This window comes from Dermochelys coriacea, chromosome 9 (assembly GCF_009764565.3).
Source record: "Dermochelys coriacea isolate rDerCor1 chromosome 9, rDerCor1.pri.v4, whole genome shotgun sequence".
Taxonomy (NCBI): Eukaryota; Metazoa; Chordata; order Testudines; family Dermochelyidae; genus Dermochelys; species Dermochelys coriacea.
The window spans coordinates 2,976,140-3,001,548 of record NC_050076.1 but is presented as its reverse complement, the minus strand read 5'-3'; the positions used below and the strand labels follow the sequence as shown (position 1 = coordinate 3,001,548).

The following is a 25,409-nucleotide window of genomic DNA, read 5'->3' as shown; positions in this document are numbered from 1 at the left end:
TCAGTCAGTCATAGCTCCCCCGAGACAATGGAGTCAGCCCAGCAGAGAGCTGGAGTGGGAGGGAAGCCAGGCCCGTGAGCCACGTCCCCTTGGGACGCGAGGGCCACAGAACATCCATGCACAGCACACAGGAGTTTGCTTCCCCGTGACGTTTTGTTCATGAAAGAAACAATTTAATTCTTATTGTGGCAGACACAGCTGAAAACCATCAAAACCACAGCATGTAACCATGCCCATGCCAGCCGTCCTGCTAACCCCTGACCATTCTGGTGGATTCTTAGTGTAATATCAGGGTAATAGAATCAGAGTAAAGCTCTCAGCTGGAGGTACTGGGCCAAATCCTCAGCTGGTGTAAATCAGCAGCGTTCCATTAGGCTGTACTCATCTGCAGCACCGGACGATCTGGCCCACTAATTGTAAGGGAATTTGTTTGATTGAAGGGAAAGCTCCTCCTTGTTTTTAAGGCACTCCATCCTGCCTCCCAGCCACCACCTCCTTTTCTGGCCTTCCCTGTCTCCCTCCGGCTCCTCCTCAATCCTTCACACGACCTCACGAGTGTCACTGAGAGAGCCTTCTTGTCTGCAATTCCTGTTGTCTGGGGCTGCTGCCCCTTAGCTCTTCCTGAATCATTTGTCCTGGATTGCTTCCCATATTTGTGGATGGAGCTGGTCAAAAAAATGGACACAATTCTGAAAGATTCCAGGAACATTTTTCCCCATTTCTGTCTGAGTTTTCCAACCAGCTGTATTTACAAAGCTCTTAACTGCTCTCCCTCCTTGTAATTCTTTTACTCTGCCAAGAATTCTGAGCTCTAGCTTCTCTGAAGGGCCCCGTTCAGAAGTAGGGATTCTATTGCGCAGAATGCCACTTCTGATTAAGTCACACAATCCATGTACCCTGTACAGTTTATCTCAAGAATTAGTTATTTGCATTACCGCAATGCCCAGGAGACCCAGTCATGGATCAGGGCCTATTGCACTGGGCAGTGTGCAGACACAGATCCAAAACAGGATGGTCCTGATCCCAAAGAGTTTGCAATTAAGTAAACTATTTATATTGGTAACCACACCAACAGTAATAATAAATAATAATACCAACACCAAGCTCTTATATAGCTCTTTTCGTCCATGGATCTCTAAGTGCTTTACAAAGAAGGTCAGTATCATGGTAAATTGAACAGATTTATTTAAAGGGACACAACTGATTAGACTTAATTTATACTTAAATGTACTGAGCTGTGAAAGAAAGGGACGTTTCTGGCATACCAGAGAGCTGACTGATCTAGCCCTCTCTTGGTCTTGACAGCTACCCAGTTCTGAAAACTAAAAAGCGATCCCCAAATACCCAGCCACACTAGCAGACTGACTTGTAATCTCCTAACAGTGAGCTCCATCAGGCTATGGCAGAGCGCCCTAGGTAAGACATGGGAGGTAGCTGTTCTGCACTGCTCGGTACTGGTGGGGCCTCGGATGGAGTACTGCATCTAGTTTTGGACAGCACACTTTAAAAAGGATGTGGAAAACTGGAGAGAATCCAGAGGAGAGCAACAAACATGATAAAAGGTTTAGGAAACCTGACCTATGAAGAAAGGTTGAACGAACGGGGCATGTTTAGACCACATCTACACTAGCGAACTTACAGTAGCGCAGCTGTACTGATGCAGCAGTGCTGCTGTCAGATCGCTCACACAGCCACTCTATGCTAGCGGGAGAGCTCTCCTGTCGACATAATAAAACCACCTCAACAAACGGCAGTAGCTACGGCGGCAGGAGACAGTGCTGTGCACACAAGCGCTTATGCCGGCACAACTTATATCATTTGGGGGGAGGGTGTTTTTTTCACACCCCTGAGCAACAAAAGTTTTGCCAACGTAAGTGGTAGTGTAGACATTGCCTCAGTCTTGAGCAGAGAGGGCTCAGGAGGGACAAATATAAAAGGGATGTCATAAAGGGGACAGTGATCAATAGTTCTCCATGTCTACCAAGGGTAGGGCAAGGAGGAATTGGCTTAGTCTGAAGCAAGTTTTTAAGAACAGATTAGAGAGAAGACCTCTCTGGGACGGGCGTAGGTATATGTAATCATGCCTCCTCAGTGGCGAGGCACAGGGAATGGACGAGGTGATCTCTCAAGTTCCCTTCCAGCCCGGCACTTCTTTGACATTTTGCCCCGCAAGGTAAGAAGGGGAAATAACAGTTATTTGAGTGGTTTAAAACTGGAGCGCTTTGTCCTGTCGAGATCATACTATAAGGAACCTGGTCAGAGAAGAGCTAGGGGGTGACAAGGCTGTTTACACTCCGGACTGCTCCAACTGTGATTACAGCATGCGAAGAGGCTAATCCAGGGTCTGAGCTCTGATCCCACAGCACTTACACAGACATCCACAAAGTGATTTCATCTCGCAAACAGAACGGCACAGAGGAAACTACAGGAGAAGTTGATTGACAGCTCCCAGAAGGAGGAAAATATGCGTAAGAGCCACAGACCCACTGGGCACCTTGTACTCATTGGGAAAGCAAACGTGTTCAGTGGTGTGGTGGAATGCATCCAATGAAGTGAGCTGTAGCTCACGAAAGCTTATGCTCAAATAAACTTGTTAGTCTCTAAGGTGCCACAAGTCCTCCTTTTCTTTTTTGTGAATACAGACTAACATGGCTACTACTCTGAAATGTGTTCAGTGGTGCCACATTTTCTCCTTCAAGTCACGAGACACAGGTTCGCATTCAGTCCTACAGTACCTGCTCTGACAAGAATTCCTAAGATTCCAGGGTGGTGGGACAAGAGGACCCCAGATATGTTTCAGCCCATGTGATAGCAAACGTGCTGTCCTTCGGTCGGGAGGTAACTAGAGGCAGCTCTGCATCAACTAGTGGTTTAAGTGCCACCTTTGGTCCTAGCGATTATGGCGATAGCCACATTACAGATCAATTAGCCAGATACCTAAAACCAAACTATGCTATTTCCTATTCAGTGGTTCTATCCTCAATCTCCCACCCCAGCCACACACACACGTTTTTAAGTCAGAGTAACAGCAGAATTACAGTACTCTTGATCCACACTGGAGTTAGCGAGGTCAGAGTCTGACCCATAGACTCTACAAATATCCGAATGGAAAATGTATCAACAACAATTTCCTTGTCACATAGCACTAGTGTGAAGTTAATTCAAGCGTAAAATATTTCTAGCAAAGAACTGCCTTATTTAGTAAATCATTGTGAATCAGTGATTTACTTCAAATGAGAATCTGATGAATAACCTCATGCTTTTTAATGCCATCTAAGAAAGTTACTGGAGAATTCATCAGTAAAATGTGTCCCACAGATCTTTCATACTGTGTTAAAAAGACCACTCATATACAGAGACATTCTGCTCAGTTACATTGGGTTAAATCCAGAATAACTCCATTGAAATAAGCAGAATTACTGTGGGGTGGAGAACAGGACCTATTATTATCAGGTACACTGGCATATATCAGGGTATCTCTGTGAAGGCAATGTGTGGTCGCACTGATGTAAAACCAGATCAGATCCAGCAGATTCAGTAACCTAACACAGCAAGACCTGAGTTAAGTGACCATCCAAAGGAGCAAACAGATGTGTGCCTTCAACTAAAGGTCGAAGAATACTGCCCTGAAACTACATGGAGATAGTTGGAGGTGGTTGCTAAGGACAGGGAAGAGTCTATTTCACAGTGGAACTTATGACAGCTCCTACTGTGCCAGGTTGTCCGAAGTGTTCCCAACATAGCAATGCACTCAAAAACCAGCTCTGAAATCATCAAACCAGGCAATGTACTTACTGAGCTGTAGAGATATCCCTCGCCATTCATGGCGACGTAGAGACCTGCCTTCACCCCCTGGATCGCCACCACACGAAGGCCCACAGGAATTAGATTGAAGAGGGCTGCAGTTGGAAGAAGAACAGGGGAAAGCAACTGTTACTGGAGGTCACCTTTCCATGTGGCCCATGTTCCCTGTTTTCATTGTCAGCTAGTGCCCCTCACCCCTTTACACTAGAAGCAGAGTTACAAACATCTCCAGGGATTTGCAGTTACAGGGAAAAGTCTGTAACTCGCTTTCAAGGATGACCTTAGGGAGGGTTGTAAAAGTTCCAGTTCTCACTGTATCCCAGAAACCTGCAGCCCGTCCTCCATCAGATCACTGCTAGCCAAGGAATAAAGTCTCTCAGGAGGAGCCAACCGGGACTCCCGTGTCTCCATGACCTGAGTCCTCTGTGCCTTCTGGAAGTGGTGCCAGGCAGCAGGAAAGGACAAGACCCTTCAATGCCCCATTTTACTGCCATCCTATTGATTTAAGCATCGCAGCCACTTCCTCCCCGATACGTTACAAAAGGTAACTATTGCTGGATGCCACACAGCCACTGGGACTCAAAGAGGCGACCTCTCTCTCATGCACGATGGCATTTTTGCTATTATTTGTAACGTAACAGGATCAGAAAGGCTGCTGGCATTATTATATGAAATGTTGATGCATTAATTGTTTCTACTATTGCTGACTATCTGGGCCTAAACCCTGGTCCGACCATTTTCACGGCAGTGAGTACCATCAGTGCGGTCCCCCTTGCCAATCTGGGTGGGCCACTGCAGGGCAGCTCTCCAACATTTACCTAGATTCATCTGAGTTTCAGTTTTAACCCTTATTTTTTTGTCCCATCCTCACTGACTGATGAGAACAATTAATCCCAGTCTTCTCTCCCAGTCCTGGGCATGTGTGTTGACGGATATGCCTTCTGAGCCTTCTTTTCCCCTGACTGAGATACCTAATTGCCTTAACCTCTCCCATAAGTCATAGGGCCCAATCCTGCAACCCTTACTCACTGGAGTAGTCCTTGCTTACAAGAGCAGACCCACTGATGTCTTCCCATGAGTCTGGGCTGCTTGCAAGTATGGGCTGCAGGACCAGCCTCTTCACTTATCAGTCCTGTTCGCATTGTACGGCAGTAGCTGCAAAACCCTAAGGACATGAGTGTTTCATCTCTTTCATCCTCTGATGTAAGGCCGGAGGAGCTTCCCTGAAATCAAAGGCCCTACACAGTGGTAAAACCCCAGTGAGAGAGCAGAATCAGGCCCTATCCCTTACAGTGAGATACTGCTGGGTGTCTGCTGAGTACAGCCTTTGGATTGGGGGCAGGGGGGGTTCTTTGTTTTCAATAAGGGATGTTTCCCAAATCTTCTGTTATTTCAGCTGCTGGCCTCTGCAGGCATCACCCCATGACCTGGCTCCCGAAGCAAAAGGTAGGACTCTAGCTGTGCTCGAACCGTGGCTGAACGGAGGCGAATAAGTGCCCTACTCGTGTTAAAGGTGCTACTCCTGCCACGGTGACCCTGCTGACCCGTCGCCGTTTTGGGCACAGCCTCACGTCACCGACGGCTAGTCAAACTGTGCCTGTGGAACTGCTGCCTAGCCAGTGCTGGAGCCAACAGGCCCCACTGACAGCTCAAACCCTGCAGTCTTTACTCAGGAAGGGCCTCCAGGGGGTTCGCTAGGAGTTCTGTCTGAGGAAGGATGACAGGATTGATCCCTGGATTAAGCAGACTGGATTATCCCTCCATAAGAGTACGTCTACACTGCTGCTGGACACGTGCTTCCCGGCGCGGGGAGATCGAGGTGTCCTAGCGCTGGTCAAAGTAGCAGCCTAAGTGGGGATAGCGTGCATGGCCGCTCGGGCTAGCCACCCAAGGACAAACAGGCCTGGGTCCCTAGGCACATATGTGGGTGGCTAGCCCAAACCGCTGTCCAGGCTAGTCTGAGCTATCCTGCTATTTTCAGTGCACCAGCTCAAGCACAGCTAGTACATGTGTCTGCCTGCCCTGGGAAGCACCCTCCCAGCTGCAATGTAGATGGACCCTTAGTGGGGGACTTTATCTTTGTCGAGCCCCCCTCGACATCAGCTTCTGCTCCGACTATTAACAACTGAGAACTCCCGTCCCTTTGGGAATGTGCCAGACGTGACATCCTTCTGTGAACGCTGCTGCAGATTTCAGACTCCCTGCATAGGGACAAGGTTCAGCCCTGCCCTACTTGCTGCAGTTAGTGAGAGCAAAGGTACTGCCACGTGTGTTGTCCTCTCAGAAGGACTCCTGAGTCCCACAGAGAGGGTAGATCTGATGCCATAGATGACACTTTGCATCTCCTCTGGGGCCTAATCCTTCAGCGTGGTCCCAACGGGAGCTGAGGGCACCCAGCACCTCCTGGGACAAAAATGTTTTGTGCCATCTCTTGCAGAGGGCAATGGGCCACTGGGGAGTGCTGACATCCAACGTGGTCTCCCACGAATGACAGCGGCTTGCTGACTGCTGCATGAAAAAAATCAGCATCAAACTTTGCTCCAGACCTTGCCGTCTATAGAAGGATCTGGGTAACTTCTGTCAGCCTCTAAGCGTGGGGTTCCCAGAGGAAACTTTCCCTGGAGACAGGTTGTCTCATCATTGCCCACTGCAGGGTCTCTTCAGAAGCAACTTATAATGGCCAGGGTCAGAGATGGGGTACTGGAATGGACAGATTCTTGGTTTGATCCATTCTGGCAATTCCCAGGTTCCTAAGTCTAGTTAGGTTTTAGATGTTTTCCTTGAAGATCACTTTCCTTTTATCCCTGAAGGAAACAATCCCTACATCCTTCTCCCACATGCATAGCATCTGTGCAAATATCACTCCTCTCTCTTCTGGCAAGAATTCAAACCACGCATTTTTATTCTTCTCTACACCCCAGATGGTTGTTGTAGTGTTAGAGAGAGGTGGGCGGGGGGAACAACAATGTGTGAAAATAATAAAGGAGAGATTTAAAGGGGACGCGCCGATGGAAATAAACGGCTGAGAGCAGCTGGCTTCTTCCTAATTTGATCTTTTCAAAAATGAAGGCTTACAAGTGAGACCCACTAGGTGATGCATTTCATTTATCATCGGGTTGCAAAGAAGGCTAATTTTCCTTACTGTAGTCGCTGTTTTCGTCCTTGGTCCCATCAATCGTACCATCTGGGTGCATCTGCAAGAAGTATTCCTGCTGGCTGAATAACCTTGTCACAATTCCTTTCAGCTGGGGTTCTACAAAGATAATAATAAGTATTAGATACACAAAATACACCAGGAGCGGCAAGAGATGTCAATTGCTCAGCTACTGTAAACTCCTAAGTAAATAAACCAGGATTCTGGTAGATAACTTCCTGTGGTTCCTTGCATGTTGGATTGCAAGCAGGCATATAAAATGGAGCTCAGGCAAGTAGGTAAATAGAAAATACACGGATAGTATAGCACAGGGTTAAGAATTTAAGAAAATTCATTTAGAAGAGCTGCCTTATTGCAAGTCATACACATCCTCCTAAGCAAGTGCCAATGAACCCTTTAGACCATTCCATCATGTATAAACCACAGGGGCTCTCAAACTGTGGGTCAGGACCCCGTTTTAATGGGGTCGCCAGGGCTGGTGTTAGATTTGCTGGGGCCCAGGTCCAAAGCTGAAGCCCGAGCCCCACTACCTGGGGCCAAAGCCAAATTGCAAGGGCTTCAGCTCTGGGCAGCAGGGCTCAGGTTACATGCCCCCAGGGTTGTGAGTTCAAACCTTGAGGGGAGCCATTTAGAGATCAGGGCAAAAATTGAGGATTGGTCCGGCTTTGAGCTGGGAGTTGGACTAGATGACGTCCTGAGGTCCCTTCCAACCCTCATATTCTATGATTCTAACCCAGGGCAGCAAGCTCGGGCTTCAGTTCCCACTCCTGGGGCCATGTAGTAATTTGCGTTGACAGAAGGGGTCGTGGTGCAAGGAAGTTTGAGAACCGATGACATACCATCTCTTTACCAGAAAAGCTGGTTTAGAAATAATGTAGGGAGTTAATAAAATTATATTAATAATATGATTATAAATTAATATGAATAAAAGCAAGTTACTAGTGACTTAATAGGAAATATCCCCAGTGCAGTATATCATGATGTAATCAGTTTCATGACTTTGATGCACCGAGTGAGATTGTTTAATAAGCCATTATATAACTCCGGTCAGGCTGTGTCAGTGTTTCCATTAGGAGCCCCTGTTTCCAACAGTTTACCACTGGGCTGTACAAATTTCCTTTGAGAATGACACGAAGAGCCCAGGGACACTGCATTCCTTTTGTAGACAGTGTGCACATGGACATCTCTGGGAGCTCTGAATGCAGGAGGACAGCAGGAGCAGAGAGTTAGTGTGAAAGGGCTCAGCTTAAAACCATGTTGCAATTTAAGAAGAGAAAAGCATCATTTTATAGTTTGTGGCAGGAATGCCATTTTAGAACTGGTGAACGTGATCTTCTACGCCACTGTGCTTAACAGGGTGACCGTGGAGTGTTAATTCTAGGCAGGATTCCTTGGTATAATGCTGGTGCTCCTCTGAGGTAAAGGTAGGAAGAAGATGATCATTAAAAAATTATACCGTGGTGTTTAGAGTGTTTGCCAGAACGATGTCCCTAGACCACCAGTTACCCATTACCTCACGCTGTAAATGGAGACACCATTATATTGTCAGGTACATGTGTCACTGCAGTAATATCAGAGACAAGTGCCCCGGATTCCTGGTCTCATTACAAATCTGACAAACCTTATGTCAAGCTTGGCTCATGGTTCAACATTTATGAGCTTTCTGGCCAATCCTGGCTTAGTTTGGAGTCAGTTTGGGCTGATTTATGGTTTTGAGTGGTAATGAGATGGGTCTTGCCATTTCTGCAGGTTTCCCCGTCAGTTGAGTTTTAGCTGGAGTTTTTGGGTCCAGCCCAATCCCCAAATTCACAGAAAACTGAAAAGAACTAAGCTGCCAACAAAAGTTGCCAAGTTTCTCACAGCCCTAATAAAATCCGATAACCATGGCGTTCCCGTCACTTCACATTCTGCTTGGGTTGCTTTTCGCTGAAGGGGCTTCTGTGCTTTCTGAGTTCCTCTGACATATGCGGGCAGAGAAGAACCTCCAGTTACAGGGGGCACGTTCTATACACGAGGGGAAACCCTGCCCAGCACATTCTAGAGCTGCCATCTGCACTTCGGCTTTCACATGCTATGTTTGGGTTGGAGCTTCTCAGTGAAGCAGTGGGATTTTGATCAGCCCGGTTATGTCTCAGGTAGGCACCTGGACCTTCGGATGCTTACACCTGAACTAAATCTTAAACCCCTGAATGCTCAGACCTGCACACAACAAGCATAAGCTTGGTATTCTCTTATGGAGATTCTCCCCACAACCCAGAATAGTTTTTTGGAGGGGGGGGGGGCTTAGGGATACGTTAGCATGTGATGAGAGCAGAGGGTGACCTCTGAGGCCCATACTGAGTGTCTCCCCATCTGTTTGAAAGCTCTGGATTTCTTGCAGTTTGCTCATCATTACTCACACCTGCCTACCGCTGATTTAACAGCCCCGGGCACAGAAAGCTTCTGTCTGACTACCTGACTACAGAACAGGTGTAAGTAGCTCTGGCTAGTGCCGGCTCCCCCTTATGGCCTGGACAAGGCACCACAATCATGATCTGGGGGCAGCAACCCCAACTGTGGAAGGCAGGCAGGCTGAACGGATCGTGTGTTGATTGACCTATATACTGAGGACGCCAGCAGAAGAGACAGGGAGAGTTAAGGAGACTGACATTTTAACTGGGAGCCAGGATATGACCACCCACTTCTTTGGCACAGGTCATCAAACGGTCATCAGATGGTAACTGCACCAGTTACTAGCATCCAGGGAATGGATTGGAGCTGCTGGCCCAAAGGCAAACTGCAGCCCCTAGTTTTAAGCAGACTCCCTGCTTGTGTGAACCTGAATTTGGCCATATATTTCGGCATCGTTTCCTCTTACAGCAACAAAGATTGAACAGGTAATTGTATTGCAGCTTTCTCGAGTGCTGCTACCCCTTACGCGGCAGTAATTTTCAGGAAAGACTGTTCGTTTGTGGGAAATACATCAAAAGCAGAACATTGTCCAATTAAGGTGGGGGGAAATGTCTGAATAAATCAGAGCAAGAGGCAGCTCATGTGTCAGACAATAAAACAACATGAGACGGTCTGGGAGTTTCGCGAGAGGAAAGGATACCAAAAGATCCTTCAACTCTGGCCAGGCTGGTGATGTGATTTAAAAACTGCACAATCAAACATAGGCTTAATATTGTAATTTTCTTATTTGTCCAAAGCTCCTTCAACAATATTGCCCCAAGTTACAAGCACTAAAAGAAACATACAGTACTAAGAACAAAATCCAAGCACACACCCTGCCTACCTCCAAAAGGGCTCCCCTAATTAGGTTCCTTACCGCAGCTCATGCTTTCCCCAGGGCCTGAACTGAAGTTGACTTTCCTCTCTCAGGTCTCTTATTTTATACCCTGGCGTGGGGGTTCCCAGCTTTCCCTGCTCTTAAAAGGGACAACACACTTCAACACAAAATCCTTTCCTATTTCTGAGCTGCACAACTCTGCACACCCTTCTGTTTTGCTTCCAGATCCGCTTTCCTGCTCTGTGAAAATGGAATGGAATGGGATTGATGTGGCCAAAACATGCTCCTCAGTGACTTGGCTTGCAGCAGTCATGCTCTAGTGCGCAAAGCAAATGCATTTAAAAAGACAAACTTTACCTCCCCTTTTCACTGTATCGATTCACTGGAATAGATTTGAGAAACTCTGAAACGAACAACTGGATTCAGATCAGAGTGCGACAGGGAAGAAACCCATAAAGACCAAACCATGGATAGGGCAGCAGAGACTTAGCAATGTTCTCATTAAAAGGAAGGCAGGGTACAGCTTTGTGGAGCGACTGTTTGAAACACTTTGAAATGACAAGTGTTGATGCTGAAGTGATAGCTCTTAATGACCAAGAGAGATGCTCTATTACGGAGAGTAAACACAAGGCATAGAGCCCACTCTGCCTCCAGACACACCATTACTAATTATGTGTATTACAGTAGCACCCACTAAGACTGGAGCCCCATTGTGCTAGGCGCTGTACACACACATGGAGAGAGTCCCACTCTGAAAATCTTACACTTGAACTAGTCAAGAGACAAAGAGGGCAGGAGGAAAAACAGAATCGCAGAGAGGAGAATGGGCTTTCCCAAGGTCCCCTAACAGGTCAGGAACAGAATCCAGGTTTCCTCATACCCAGCCCAGCACCCTACCCACTAGATCACACTGACATGTTTGGTTTACACAGCACTGGGGTCTCCCATTTGATAAGAGATTTCACCTACATCAGCCTTACCCCCTCTCACAAGCATTGAAAATACTGCAGTCTGTCAGTGCTACGGGTCTCGTTTAACCCCACCCCTCACCCACTGCCTCGTGGTGCTCACCAGCCTGTCTGCTGGTTCTCAGAGCCCCATGATCAGGTGACTGCCCTGTACAGCTGTCAGTTTCCTATCAGTGCATTAGTCTATATTTAAGGTTCCCTGCCCTCCTTTAGTGCATGGGAATCCCAGAGAAGGCAACGGGATTTCTGTGCAGTAAGCGAAGGGAGACTCTTGCCCATACACTATCAGTAGGGCTGCTAGACTTTAGGACACCAAAACTAAGGGTCATATTTTGGCTGCTCTTCTACAGATGCACAGGGATCAGCACCCCCCACCCTCCCACACACACAGACACACACATTGCACACCTCTCCAGCTGCTGGCCACAATCCTTCACTTCATGTGCCCATGAGATCCCAAAACAGAAAGAGACAAATGCTCTCTAAAAGCAGAGGTGAAAGAGAGCATCAGTGCTGATGGAGAACCACAAAGGGATCGTCTGTGGTGCCCCCTTTGCCCTCCACCATGGCCATAGCTAACAAAGCCTTTGTCTGTCTAACCCATCCACCAGTAGGGAAGGGAGTAAGAACTCTGACCAGCAACACTAGGGCAAACACTTCCTCTTATGGAAAATGCAACTGGATCTCTGATTTGTACATATTGGATTTCTCTATTAATTGAAGTTGAATACAGAATCTACCTGAACAGTGGGCACTGTATGAACTAGAAAACATAAGGAAGATAACTGTGTTTAATACAAAGAGAAGGACGCTCAACCAGGCCACTGTATAACAACACCCAGCAATAGCAAATCACAGCCCACAGCCATTAATACAAGACAAGCTCATACACAAGAGAATAACTCTGGGGACAAGGAACACCACTCCAATGCCAATCCCCCCAAACCAGCTCAGCCCAGTCCTCCCAGAACAACAGATGCCCCTTGATATGTGCCCTTAAGGTTAACTAATCTGAGCTCTGTGGGACCATGCTGGGGATCGGAGCTCCCGCTGAGCTTCCGTCACAGCGGACACAGTGCCAGGAACCCCACTCCCTGCCAGCTCAAACAGCTTCTCTCATCACATCTCTGTGCTATTGCATTGGGGGAAAGAGGTGAATCAGGATCCACATCACTTAGTGGTCTAATATCCAAGCAGAGGTGATAGGACCCTGGTTATAGGAGTCACCCAACCACCACCATCCCATACAGTAAACTGCATGGAAGTCAGTTTTTAGCTCAGGAAGATGAAGGGTTAAGTCGCCCTTTCAGGGATTTGAACCATTGGTCCCAAAGAGTCTTGGTGATTCATATGTGATGCTAACATCACTAAGGGCTTGGCTGCACTTGTGAGTTACAGCACAATAAAGCAGCCCCAGGTGCCCTAACTCACTCCCCGTCCACACTGGCAAGGCACATAGAGCGCTCTGACTCCGCGGCTACAGCGCTGCTGGTCTCCACCTCGGTGAGTGGAATAACGTTTGCTGCGCCCCTGCTGGAGCGCCGCAATGCCAGTGTGGACGAGGAGTTGCATTACTGCGCTCTGATCAGCCTCCGGAAACGTCCCATAATCCCCTTAAGTCAAGTGGCCACTCTTGTCATTGTTATGAAATCAACTGCAGGAATGTGGAAATGCCCGTTGAAAGCTCCGTTTCGGAGAAGCCAGCTGCTTATCAGCACCAAGAAAAAGCAAACATTTACTGTTTGCTTTGAGTGACTGAGAGAGAGGCAGGGAGGAGGGGGGTCTGAACTTACAAGACAGCATGCTGACACACTCTCAGCACCTCAGAAACCCACTATCTCTCCCCTCACATACATACAACACACTCCCTATCACACTCCACCCCCACACCCATTTGAAAAGCACCTTGCAGTCACTTGAATGCCGGGATAGCTTCCCATAATGCACCGTTCCCAATGCTGCTGCAAGCGCCGCAAATGTGGCCATGCCAATGCACTGCCAGCTGTCAGCGTGGACAGACTGCAGCGCTTTCCCTACTGCGCTCTATGAAGGCAGGTTTAACTCACGGCGCGCTACATCTGCAAGTGTAGCCATGCCTTAAGTAACCCCTCTGGCTCATCTGGCTGGTGCTAAATTCTGCCCCGAAGGTGTCTGCATTTCAGCGGTGGGTGAAGCGATAAGAGGGGGATAAGATAAGATGGGATAAGAGGGAAGAAAGATCCTTTCATGGATTGAGAACTGGTTAAAAGACAGGGAACAAAGGGTAGGAATAAATGGTAAATTTTCAGAATGAAGAGGGGTAACTATTGGTGTTCGCCAAGGGTCAGTCCTAGGACTAATCTTACTCAACTTTATTGATAAATGATCTGGAGAAAGGGGTAAGCAGTGAGGTGGCAAAGTTTGCAGATGATATTAAACTGCTCAAGATAGTCAAGACCAAAGCAGACTGTGAAGAACTTCAAAAAGATCTCACCAAACTAAGTGATTGGGCAACAAAATGGCAAATGAAATTTAATGTGGATAAATGTAAAGTAATGCACATTGGAAAAAATAACCCCAACTATACGTACAATATGATGGGGGCTAATTTAGCTAAAACTAATCAGGAGAAAGATCTTGGTGTCATCGTGGATAGTTCTCTGAAGACATCCACACAGTGTGCAGCATCAGACAAAAAAGCAAACAGGATGTTAGGAATCATTTAAAAAGGGACAGAGAATAAGACGGAGAATATCTTATTGCCCTTATATAAATCCATGGTACAGCCACATCTTAAATACTGCGTACAGATGTGGTCCCCTCATCTCAAAAAAGATATACTGGCATTAGAAAAGGTTCAGAAAAGAGCAACTAAAATGATTAGGGGTTTGGAATGGGTCCCATATGAGGAGAGATTAAAGAGGCTAGGACTTTTCAGTTTGGAAAAGAGGAGACTAAGGGGGGATATGACAGAGGTATATAAAATCATGTGGTGTAAGAGAAAGTGAATAAGGAAAGGTTATTTGCTTGTTCCCTTAATATAAGAACTAGGGGCCACCAAATGGAATTAATGGGTAGCAGGTTTAAAACAAATAAAAGGAAGTTCTTCTTCACTCAGCGCACAGTCAACCTGTGGAACTCTTTGCCTGAGGAGGTTGTGAAGGCTAGGACTATAACAGGGTTTAAAAGAGAACTGGATAAATTCATGGAGATTAAGTCCATTAATAGCTATTAGCCAGGATGGGTAAGGAATGGGGTCCCTAGCCTCTGTTCGTCAGAGAGTGGAGATGGATGGCAGGAGAGAGATCACTTGATCATTACCTGTTAAGTTCACTCCCTCTGGGGCACCTGGCATTGGCCACTGTCAGTAGACAGGATACTGGGCTGGATGGACCTTTGGACTGACCCAGTATGGCCGTTCTTATGTTCTTATGATCTCTGTCCTGAGCATTTATGTTCATAGAGCACACACTCAGAAAGTAGATAAAACATATAAATATTTCTGCTGGAAGGTTGCAGAGTAACCCTACTTACTCCTTAGGATTCAGAGCAATGATACACAAGAACCCAAAACAGAAAGAGACAAAGCAGGCTGCTCTCTAAAAGCAGAGGCTCAACTCCCCTACCTTACTTTAATCTGTCTTTTTTCCCCCCAGCTCCTCCCCTACCCACATACACACTCTTAAAGTGATACCTTGCAATTCCAACACTGTCCTCAACACAGCACCTGGATAGTGTACTCTGTATTTGTTGCATCTTGGACTATGAAACTATTAAGTCTTTTTTTCTGTGCACTGAAAACTTTAAATACCATGGACCGCCAGCCATTGTGTGCAGCGAAGTGCAGACTGTTCGAGAGGAGAGAGACACTGTGTGTGCTCTCAAAGGAGACAGAGTTCTGGTCTAGAAAAAGAGCAAAGAAGCAAGAATAAAAGTACTCTGGCTGAAAGTCTGTGTCTGAACTCAGTGGAGGGGAAAATGGAGCAATATTATCAGAGATTCCAAATGCAGGATTTCAAAGCGGCCTTTCCTGAAACCCGCTGCTCAGCAAAGAACATTCATCCAGCAAAGGGGAGCATTTTCACCGCTCATCGGCACTGGGAGGACATTGAATATCCTTTGTGTCCATGAAACAGTTTTGCCAAGGATGTGACGGCAAACACTCTGAGCCCTGCACTACATCTCGGGAGCACAACTCACCGAAATGTTTTTTAAACATTTGTTTGTGGCAATTAAACATTTTACCCTGAAACTTACACATTCCATTATTCTGATTTTCCTCCATTCAGGCTGCAGCTGTCAGAAGGGGTGGTTGATTTATGACTCACCCAGGCAGCTCCCAGCTCCTTAATACACCAAAACTACCATTCATGTCGGAGCGTAAACAGCTTCTAATTTACTTAAATTAATTGCAACTTTAAAGTGCCATCACAGAAATCGCGCTGACCTTCCCCTCCCCTAAAAAGTGATGATTCCAGAACACTTGTTAAAACTAAATAACAGCCACACACCAGGAAAAGAGTTGGTGTCAAACCACAGCATTAGTGACCATTTATATGAGCGTATCAAGAAAATCCGTCAGTGCACCCAATGCAGACTGCTATGGTGACAGGCGTCAGCAGCGAACCCTGGGAGAGATGGGAAACAGAGAGAGGATAATTGTTCTCTCCCATTCCAGTAACTGGGGGCAGCAGTGAGTCGAGATTAATGGTGTGGTAAGTGGCTGGTTTCAATCAATGTATCATCATCACTGGAGTCACAGCACAACATAAGGGCAAGCTTTACTGAACCCACAAAAACTGGGGACTTCTACAGCAGAACCAGGAGCTGTGCTTGTATGCAGGGGCCCTGATTCTCCCCGGCCCTGCACCTTGTGCAGCCGTTCGCACCTGGGCCAGGTGCTACCCCCTCCAAAGGGGAGCGGTCAGAACCTACTTTGCACTGGTGTGAGTGACCGCACAATGTGTGGGAAGAGGGAGAATCAGGTCGGAGCTCCCTTGACACCAGGCAGAGACATTGCACTTTCCAACACTTTCACTGTGGGGTCGAGGTATCAAATCCTTCTCCCTGCAAATAGGGCTTGATGCTGCAAGACCCTGAGTGCTCTCAACCCCCACTGCAGTCAGTCAGGGTGGAGAACCCTCCTGGTGGGGGTGAGGAGTGGGAAACAACTGTCCTGAGTAGAAGCAATCCTTGAGAAAGGGGGTCCCCTACCTGGAAGGACCCTGCAGCAGGTGGCCTGCAGTGACTTGACCTGTCAGTCTATAGAGTGTACTGGGAGGGTGAGGGGAATACGTGTCCAGGTACATCTGTAGCACACATGCCCCCTGCATTGCAGGTACAAACTCTTGGGAGTGGCCTCCAGCAATTCTAACACTGGTGCTGCGACAGCTTTCGCAAGCACACATTCCCACGCCTCCCCTCACATCTGGCTCCTGCAAAGGGTGACAGCATGGATGTAGTGCAAGTTTGCAGGTGCACAGCTGGCAAGAGGGTGGGAGAGCAAGGGGGCACCTGGCCCTGTATAATCAGGTGGGCAGAGAAAACGAGGACGCCTATGATGATGGTGTATGGATACAAGCAGGTACTCCCTAATAATGCAGTGGTCCTAAACTGACCCATAAACTTGCCTCCGAAGTCATCACATGCCCCCTGGATATGCAACAGCCCTGCAATTTATCACCACTGTGTGTGGAGGATGGACAGAGAGCTGTAAGTGAGCAAACCAGAATCTCGAGGAGTGTCATGTTCGACATCCGATCGTGGAACTCCGACGCCATGAAACTCTCCTTTCGCTGTCGAATTAAAGGCCCAGCTCACTGCAGCTCCTAGCAATAGCAGGGCTACCATCACCTTCCAATTACAGAGTGTGTATTCGGAGAAGAAAATGACTCCAGGGGAATAGGGCTCCACTGTACACATGCATTTACCCACTTTGGCTGCAAATCTCAATCCAACCCTACTATAGATGGGCGCCTCCATAATAATTAAACAAAACAACAGCCAGAGTTCGCAGGACCAGCCTCTGCTTTACTGAGCAACGGGACACGCTTCAGAAAGACGCAGCCGGGCCATGGGCTCAGTGCCCTGAAAGGACGTCTCCTGGCAGTCTCATTTCATTACTGGCAGGGAGTCACTTGAGCACACGGGTACCTTACAGGGGAAAGAACATCCCAGGGAACTTTTCTATTCCATGCTGATGCCTCTGAGGAAAAATACTGACACTCCTTGGCCCACAGAGCAGCTGTCTTCCAGCACTGCCATACAGGGGACAGGACACACAGGACTTTGTGCTATGCTGCCTGTCTCCTACAGAGTTTATTCCCTTCAGGCCAAGTCTATCCCCAGCAGAAGCAGACGCTCCCCAGGAAGTGGGGAGGTTGTGCTGTGCTGGAGGTTTACCCCACAGCCCACGTGCAGCCCCTGGGCAATGAGGAGCTCAGCTCTGTGGGGATAGCTGTATGGCGGCATGCATGGGACAGGAAGGGGTGCTGCTGGGACACGCTGAAGGATGGGTGGGGCCAGAAAATCCATGGCTTTGTGGATCCTCTGGAATACATCAGCCATTGGGGAACAGCCGCTCTGCAAATTGGGGAGAGGGCTCCTCTCCCCAACCTCTGCCCTGTAACTGGGCCCAAATCTCTCCCACTTCGCACATAAGGTGCAAGGTAGGGGAGAAGCAGGCTCAATAGCTCAGGCCAGTTTGTAGAAGACAGGTGTCCATGTAACCAAGCCAGCCTGCTAACTAACTGTGATACAGAGGCCCATTGGTGGCTCACTACCCTATGTCAGCAGCAGTTGTCAGGCCTGACATACTCGCTACACCTCACACACACTGTTGTCCTGATCTGTATCTAAATGGTGTCATGTATGCTATCATTGGCAAGCTAATAGCTCACTGATCATTAGTATGGGGTGCGTACAAAGAGGTATGGATATCTGCTGGAATTATGTCCTTTTAAAGTGTTTGGCAAGCAATGTGTAAGCCCAGTCTGTCTTAGACAAAGGAATGTGTATTTGTTTGCCTGACTAGCCGGGTCGCCAGGCAGCGGCAATGAAGATACATTTACATAAAAGGTAAACAAAGCCATCAACCTAGCAACCTTGCAGGGCTCTGAACCACAAATGATAAGCAACTGACTCAACTGATTGTATACAATGTGACTATTATAAAAGTGCATCAGGTATGGTCTTTTTTGAAAGCTAATGACACACTGGTGATTACTATCATTGTATAATGTATGAATTTACACTATAGGAGAAATTATGGATACTCAGTGATATTATGTTTTAAAGTCAGTGACCAAACTAAGAGAGAAATGGGATTCCTCCCAGACAGGAGATAAAGGAGCTGTCTACCTGTCTCCAGTGAAATTAAGCAAGGTGTGACCAAAAACAATGGAAGCCCGATTTACATATGGGGGATGTGAAGTCCACTGGCACGGAAGAACAGCAAGAAGTTATCCTGAGCCTGGAGACCAAACAGTGAGTTTGGGACAATTCAGAGAAAAAAGAAGCCATCTTGGCATCCATCATTGGACAGACACAAGGGGACAGAGCTCTTGTGAACTGAGAAAGATGGGTCCTTCAATCAGGGGGATTGAAGTTTCTGGGAACTGATCATTAATATGCTCTTGGAATGTATGTTTGGGGTGCATACAAAGAGTTATGGATATGTGCTGGAATTATGTCCTTAAAAAGTACAAGGTCCTGACTGAGAGAAAGTCATCCATGGCTGGAAAGAAAAAGATTGGTAAGAAATCTACCTAGAACTAAGGTGGTAGCTTGTTGAGTTATGTCTTAGCCGCAAGGAAGCGTACTTTACTTTTATTTGCTTGTAACCATTGTGCCTTTATCCCTTGTGCTTGCACTCACTTAAAATCTATCGCTTTTTGATGAAATAATCTCGGTTTATTACAAATCAACCCAGCGCTGTGTTTGCCCTGAAGTGATTGTTAATGTCAGTTAAAGAAACATGCTGCTGGACTTTTGTCTCTTTAAAGGAGCGACAGAGCTTTTTACTCCTCTGAATGTTCCAGGAGAGGGCAGGACAGTTTAGGTAGAAAATCTGGGGGAAATTCAGGCCTGGGGGAGTGTTGGGGTCACTTGGACAGTGGTAACCCAGGCTGGTGGAGACAAGAGTGTGGTTGTGACACAACAAGCAGGTTGCTGGGGTCAGAATTGCTGAACCAGGGTTGCTGAACACAGACACGCAGTGCAGGCTTGTCAGCTGGCTGGGACAGGGAGCAGCAACAGCCGAGCATTTTAAGGGTTACAGGACAAGCAGTGAAACAGCCCCTGACTGGTCTGGGCTGCACCCCAAAAAGTGACACTGACATTAACTCCCCACCCCCCGCCCCACCCCAGAGAAGCTCAGCACAGAGGCTGAGGAATGCATGAGCATTCAGACTGAGTGCCCTGTGCCCCCCAAGGCAGATCAAGGGGGAAAGCCCTGGCGCAGTGGAAGGGAGTTTATGCTGCCTTTTGGCAAGGTAAGAGGCGTAACTCTGCTGTCAGTTACATCGACGTGACAGGGCTGATTTCAGTTTGGCCCCACTCTGAATAGGGCTCACGTCTCTGGAACGTTTCATCAGCACTAAAACTTTTCACAGGCTGCTTCACCCACACGAGTGTGCCTCATCCCCGGGGCAGAAACCGAACCCGATACTTACTGAGAGCAGCGAGGACACAGGCTCACGGCAGCAGGGCTGGGTCAGCATTTAGAATTAATGAGCCCTCTTCATGGCAAAGAGAGTCAAAATCAGACCTGACTTCTGGGAGAGGTTAATGAAAGAAATTCCAGCTATCAGAACATTAACTTCCTGGCAGAGGCAATGCCTTGGCTACTGATGTGAGCAGGTAGCTCACACCCCAGAAATGTGGGGAACAGGTGGCTGCGTGTTCTACATACACCCTTTCTTTCAAGTGTTACTCTGCAGCTATTCCTGACCCACTCAGCAATGTGACCGAATATCAGCCCATACACCGAAATGGAAACAAATGACAGTTTAGGTCTTAGGGATGGGTCCAGCCCCCAGGGATGGGTTCACCCCCCAGACCGCACTTTCCTCAGATGGGAGTGGGACACCACGACTGAACAAGAACAAAGCTTCCTTCAGGGGCTGTTCACCAGGCCATGTCCTTCCCAACTGCAACTTCAGTGGATTTACACTCTCTGTCTCGGGACTTCTCCAGTCCGCCCCACCCCAGCACTGAGCCCCCATCCCAGTGAGTGTAAAGCAAGGATGAAACAAGAGTGGCAAAATCAGTCTATTCATTTTACAGCCACGCCTAGAGAGGTCCCGCAGTGGGATCTGGACCGTGCCAGGCTAGGCACCGTACACAGGTCTAGCAAGAAGGCAGGCCCTGCACCGAAGAGCTCACCCCAGGGCCAGAGCAAGCCTTGGGCTCCGGCCCAGCTAAGGGACGGCCCATAGCTGTGCTAGCCTAGGAAGAGACCCAGGAAGGAATTATGACTCAGGCAGTCAGGATTCCTTCGCCAGACCCCTCTTGCTCTGGGGGTGAAATTTCAGGATGCAGCTTCCTTTGCACCTGTCTGGTTGAGGGAGGAGCTAGGGCTCTGTCCTCTCCCCACTCCACCCCACTCCCCCACCCCACTTGCAGCCACTGACCCCACACACGTCACAAGGGAACGGCTTTGCTGCCCTAACCCCCCCTGCACAACCACGAGGCCTGGGTACCCCTGTGCCTTGAAGAGCTGGGTGGCAGGTTGACTCGTCCCAGGTAATCAGTGACTTCACAACCCTTCTGAGCTCCATGTTGGGAGGATTCAAGCCATGCCTCCCCCACCTGGACCCCCTCACCTCTCACTTCCATTGTTGGCCACCTCGAGGATGCCAGAGCGCATACCGCAATGATAAATAATCCCAGGCACTCCCCACCTTGCCATGCTGTGAGTTGTGCTGCTCCCGGACATGCAGTCTCTCCACTTCCCTCAGCAGTTCTGCAAGCCTGAAATACTGCAGAAGCCACCGGAACGCACGCAAACAAATAAAACCCAACTCCACTGAACTGGCTACATCGGCCTTCTGCTCCGGGGAAATGAAATCATAGAATCATAGAATCATAGAATATCAGGGTTGGAAGGGACCCCAGAAGGTCATCTAGTCCAACCCCCTGCTCAAAGCAGGACCAAGTCCCAGTTAAATCATCCTAGCCAGGGCTTTGTCAAGCCTGACCTTAAAAACCTCTAAGGAAGGAGATTCTACCACCTCCCTAGGTAACGCATTCCAGTGTTTCACCACCCTCTTAGTGAAAAAGTTTTTCCTAATATCCAATCTAAACCTCCCCCATTGCAACTTGAGACCATTACTCCTCGTTCTGTCATCTGCTACCATTGAGAACAGTCTAGAGCCATCCTCTTGAAACCCCCTTTCAGGTAGTTGAAAGCAGCTATCAAATCCCCCCTCATTCTTCTCTTCTGCAGACTAAACAATCCCAGCTCCCTCAGCCTCTCCTCATAAGTCATGTGCTCTAGACCCCTAATCATTTTTGTTGCCCTTCGCTGTACTCTCTCCAATTTATCCACATCCTTCCTGTAGTGTGGGGCCCAAAACTGGACACAGTACTCCAGATGAGGCCTCACCAGTGTCGAATAGAGGGGAACGATCACGTCCCTCGATCTGCTCGCTATGCCCCTACTTATACATCCCAAAATGCCATTGGCCTTCTTGGCAACAAGGGCACACTGCTGACTCATATCCAGCTTCTCGTCCACTGTCACCCCTAGGTCCTTTTCCGCAGAACTGCTGCCGAGCCATTCGGTCCCTAGTCTGTAGCGGTGCATTGGATTCTTCCATCCTAAGTGCAGGACCCTGCACTTATCCTTATTGAACCTCATTAGATTTCTTTTGGCCCAATCCTCCAATTTGTCTAGGTCCTTCTGTATCCTATCCCTCCCCTCCAGCGTATCTACCACTCCTCCCAGTTTAGTATCATCCGCAAATTTGCTGAGAGTGCAATCCACACCATCCTCCAGATCATTTATGAAGATATTGAACAAAACGGGCCCCAGGACCGACCCCTGGGGCACTCCACTTGACACCGGCTGCCAACTAGACATGGAGCCATTGATCACTACCCGTTGAGCCCGACAATCTAGCCAGCTTTCTACCCACCTTATAGTGCATTCATCCGGCCCATACTTCCTTAACTTGCTGACAAGAATGCTGTGGGAGACCGTGTCAAAAGCTTTGCTAAAGTCAAGAAACAATACATCCACTGCTTTCCCTTCATCCACAGAACCAGTAATCTCATCATAAAAGGCGATTAGATTAGTCAGGCATGACCTTCCCTTGGTGAATCCATGCTGACTGTTCCTGATCACTTTCCTCTCCTCTAAGTGCTTCAGGATTGATTCTTTGAGGACCTGCTCCATGATTTTTCCAGGGACTGAGGTGAGGCTGACTGGCCTGTAGTTCCCAGGATCCTCCTTCTTCCCTTTTTTAAAGATGGGCACTACATTAGCCTTTTTCCAGTCATCCGGGACTTCCCCCGTTCGCCACGAGTTTTCAAAGATAATGGCCAAGGGCTCTGCAATCACAGCCGCCAATTCCTTCAGCACTCTCGGATGCAATTCGTCCGGCCCCATGGACTTGTGCACGTCCAGCTTTTCTAAATAGTCCCTAACCACCTCTATCTCTACAGAGGGCTGGCCATCTCTTCCCCATTTTGTGTTGCCCAGCACAGCAGTCTGGGAGCTGACCTTGTTAGTGAAAACAGAGGCAAAAAAAAGCATTGAGTACATTAGCTTTTTCCACATCCTCTGTCACTAGCTTGCCTCCCTCATTCAGTAAGGGGCCCACACTTTCCTTGGCTTTCTTCTTGTTGCCAACATACCTGAAGAAACCCTTCTTGTTACTCTTGACATCTCTTGCTAGCTGCAGCTCCAGGTGCGATTTGGCCCTCCTGATATCTTTCCTACATGCCCGAGCAATATTTTTATACTCTTCCCTGGTCATATGTCCAAGCTTCCACTTCTTGTAAGCTTCTTTTTATGTTTAAGATCCGCTAGGATTTCACCATTAAGCCAAGCTGGTCGCCTGCCATATTTACTATTCTTTCGACTCATCGGGATGGTTTGTCCCTGTAACCTCAACAGGGATTCCTTGAAATACAGCCAGCTCTCCTGGACTCCCTTCCCTTTCATGTTAGTCCCCCAGGGGATCCTGGCCATCTGTTCCCTGAGGGAGTCAAAGTCTGCTTTCCTGAAGTCCAGGGTCCGTATCCTGCTGCTTACCTTTCTTCCCTGCGTCAGGATCCTGAACTCAACCAACTCATGGTCACTGCCTCCCAGATTCCCATCCACTTTTGCTTCCCCCACTAATTCTACCCGGTTTGTGAGCAGCAGGTCAAGAAAAGCGCTCCCCCTAGTTGGCTCCCCTAGCACTTGCACCAGGAAATTGTCCCCTACGCTTTCCAAAAACTTCCTGGATTGTCTATGCACCGCTGTATTGCTCTCCCAGCAGATATCAGGAAAATTAAAGTCACCCATGAGAATCAGGGCATGCGATCTAGTAGCTTCCGTGAGTTGCCGGAAGAAAGCCTCATCCACCTCATCCCCCTGGTCCGGTGGTCTATAGCAGACTCCCACCATGACATCACTCTTGTTGCACACACTTCTAAACTTAATCCAGAGACACTCAGGTTTTTCCACAGTTTCGTACCGGAGCTCTGAGCAGTCATACTGCTCCCTTACATACAGTGCTACTCCCCCACCTTTTCTGCCCTGCCTGTCCTAAATCATTAAAACACAAAACAGCAGAAGAATAACATGAAAGAGACAAGCTGGGGAGGTACTATCTTGTAAATGTCTAACTTCCACCAACAGAACCTGGTCCAATAAAAGGTGTTACCTCTGATATCCTGGGACCAACACAGCTACAACTACGCCGAAAATAATACAAAAGAGAACCGAGCGGAGCCCATCAGAAAACATGGAAGGCCTCCAGGAATTCATGAGGTAAGTGACAAATGATGCACGCGGAACCACAACCATTATTCATATCTCCTGATGATTCCTTGCCACCCTTAGGAACCTGAGAAATACAGGAACCTAAATTTTTAGGAAGGAAATACAGGACAAAACATTTGTTTTGTAAGCTCTAAACTAAATAAGATGGTAACGTGTCTTCTCCCTATAGCATTTTTCCATCGGGTTTCTCAAAACACTTTGATGAAGGTGAGTAAGGAATGTTATCCCTATTTTACTAATGGGGAAACCAAGGCACCGAAGGGTTAAGACCTATCTTTTAAATCATGCTTTTGTTTCTGGACCACCTAGCTCGAAATATGGGCAGGGGCTAATTTTCAGAAGCTGCCGAGCACCCACAACTCCTACTGATGCAGCAAATTGGGAATAGAGCCCTGACTATTTGTTAATCTCCCCCCAAGGCCGCACTGCCTCCCACTAGAGTGCTGTGAATATATAGCTGACTTATTGGGTTCTATGATAAGGATGATGGAATCTGTCCAGCCTGTGCTAAAAATGATCTGAATCTAAAACAAAACCTGTACCTAGGAACAAAACTTGGACACTAAACCTGCTAAAATCTGGGATCCAGGAAACCCTTACGCTAGGGTTGGGCAAATCATACTTTCCTATCATTTAAGCCCATTTCCCCTCCTAAGAATACAACAGATTATTGTATTTGATGAATACCATTTACTCCAAAGAAATAACTGCAACATTTTTAAAGCATTTATGTGCACAGATCACTGTATTTTTAAGACGAAGGAAGTGGAGAGGGTGGGTTCAGGAATTAAGGAAATTAAGTAAAACGAAAGCAGAGTTACCTTTTTAATAACTATGCTTGTGGTTTCACCAAACAAATGGGGCCTATATTTAAAAGAATAAAACCAAAATAAAACAGCAATCAGTGCACTGGTGTTCATAGCACCATGACTTTCTAGCCCTTCTACCCAACTCCACAGAGAATCCTCTCAAGGATCTGATGTCTCTCATCAGACAATGGGTGTGAACGTCAGAAGATCAAGAATTGTTTTCATCATAGCATTTCTGAAATAGGGTGTCCTAACTCAGTGGCTCTCAACCTTTCCAGACTACTGAACCCCTTTCAGGAGTCTGATTCGTCTGTGCCCCCAAATTTCACCTCATTTAAAAACGGCTTGCTTACAAAATCAGACATAAAAATACACAAGTGTCACAGCACACTGTTACTGACAAATGACTTGCTTTCTCATGTTTATCATATAA

General features: G+C 47.6%; 1 protein-coding gene across 3 annotated transcripts in view; it reads right to left on the bottom strand.

Annotated features, from left to right (window-relative positions):
• Nucleotides 1–25,409, bottom strand: part of FGF12 (fibroblast growth factor 12) — a 309,214-nt gene that overhangs the window by 82,736 nt on the left and 201,069 nt on the right. For all 3 annotated transcript variants that reach the window (XM_038417131.2, XM_043492340.1, XM_038417130.2), the window contains exons 2-3: nt 6,947–7,057; nt 3,796–3,899 (exon numbers count right to left, since the gene is read on the bottom strand). In XM_038417131.2, the coding sequence (XP_038273059.1) occupies nt 3,796–3,899; nt 6,947–7,057 (215 nt within the window). The remainder of the gene's footprint in view (nt 1–3,795; nt 3,900–6,946; nt 7,058–25,409) is intronic.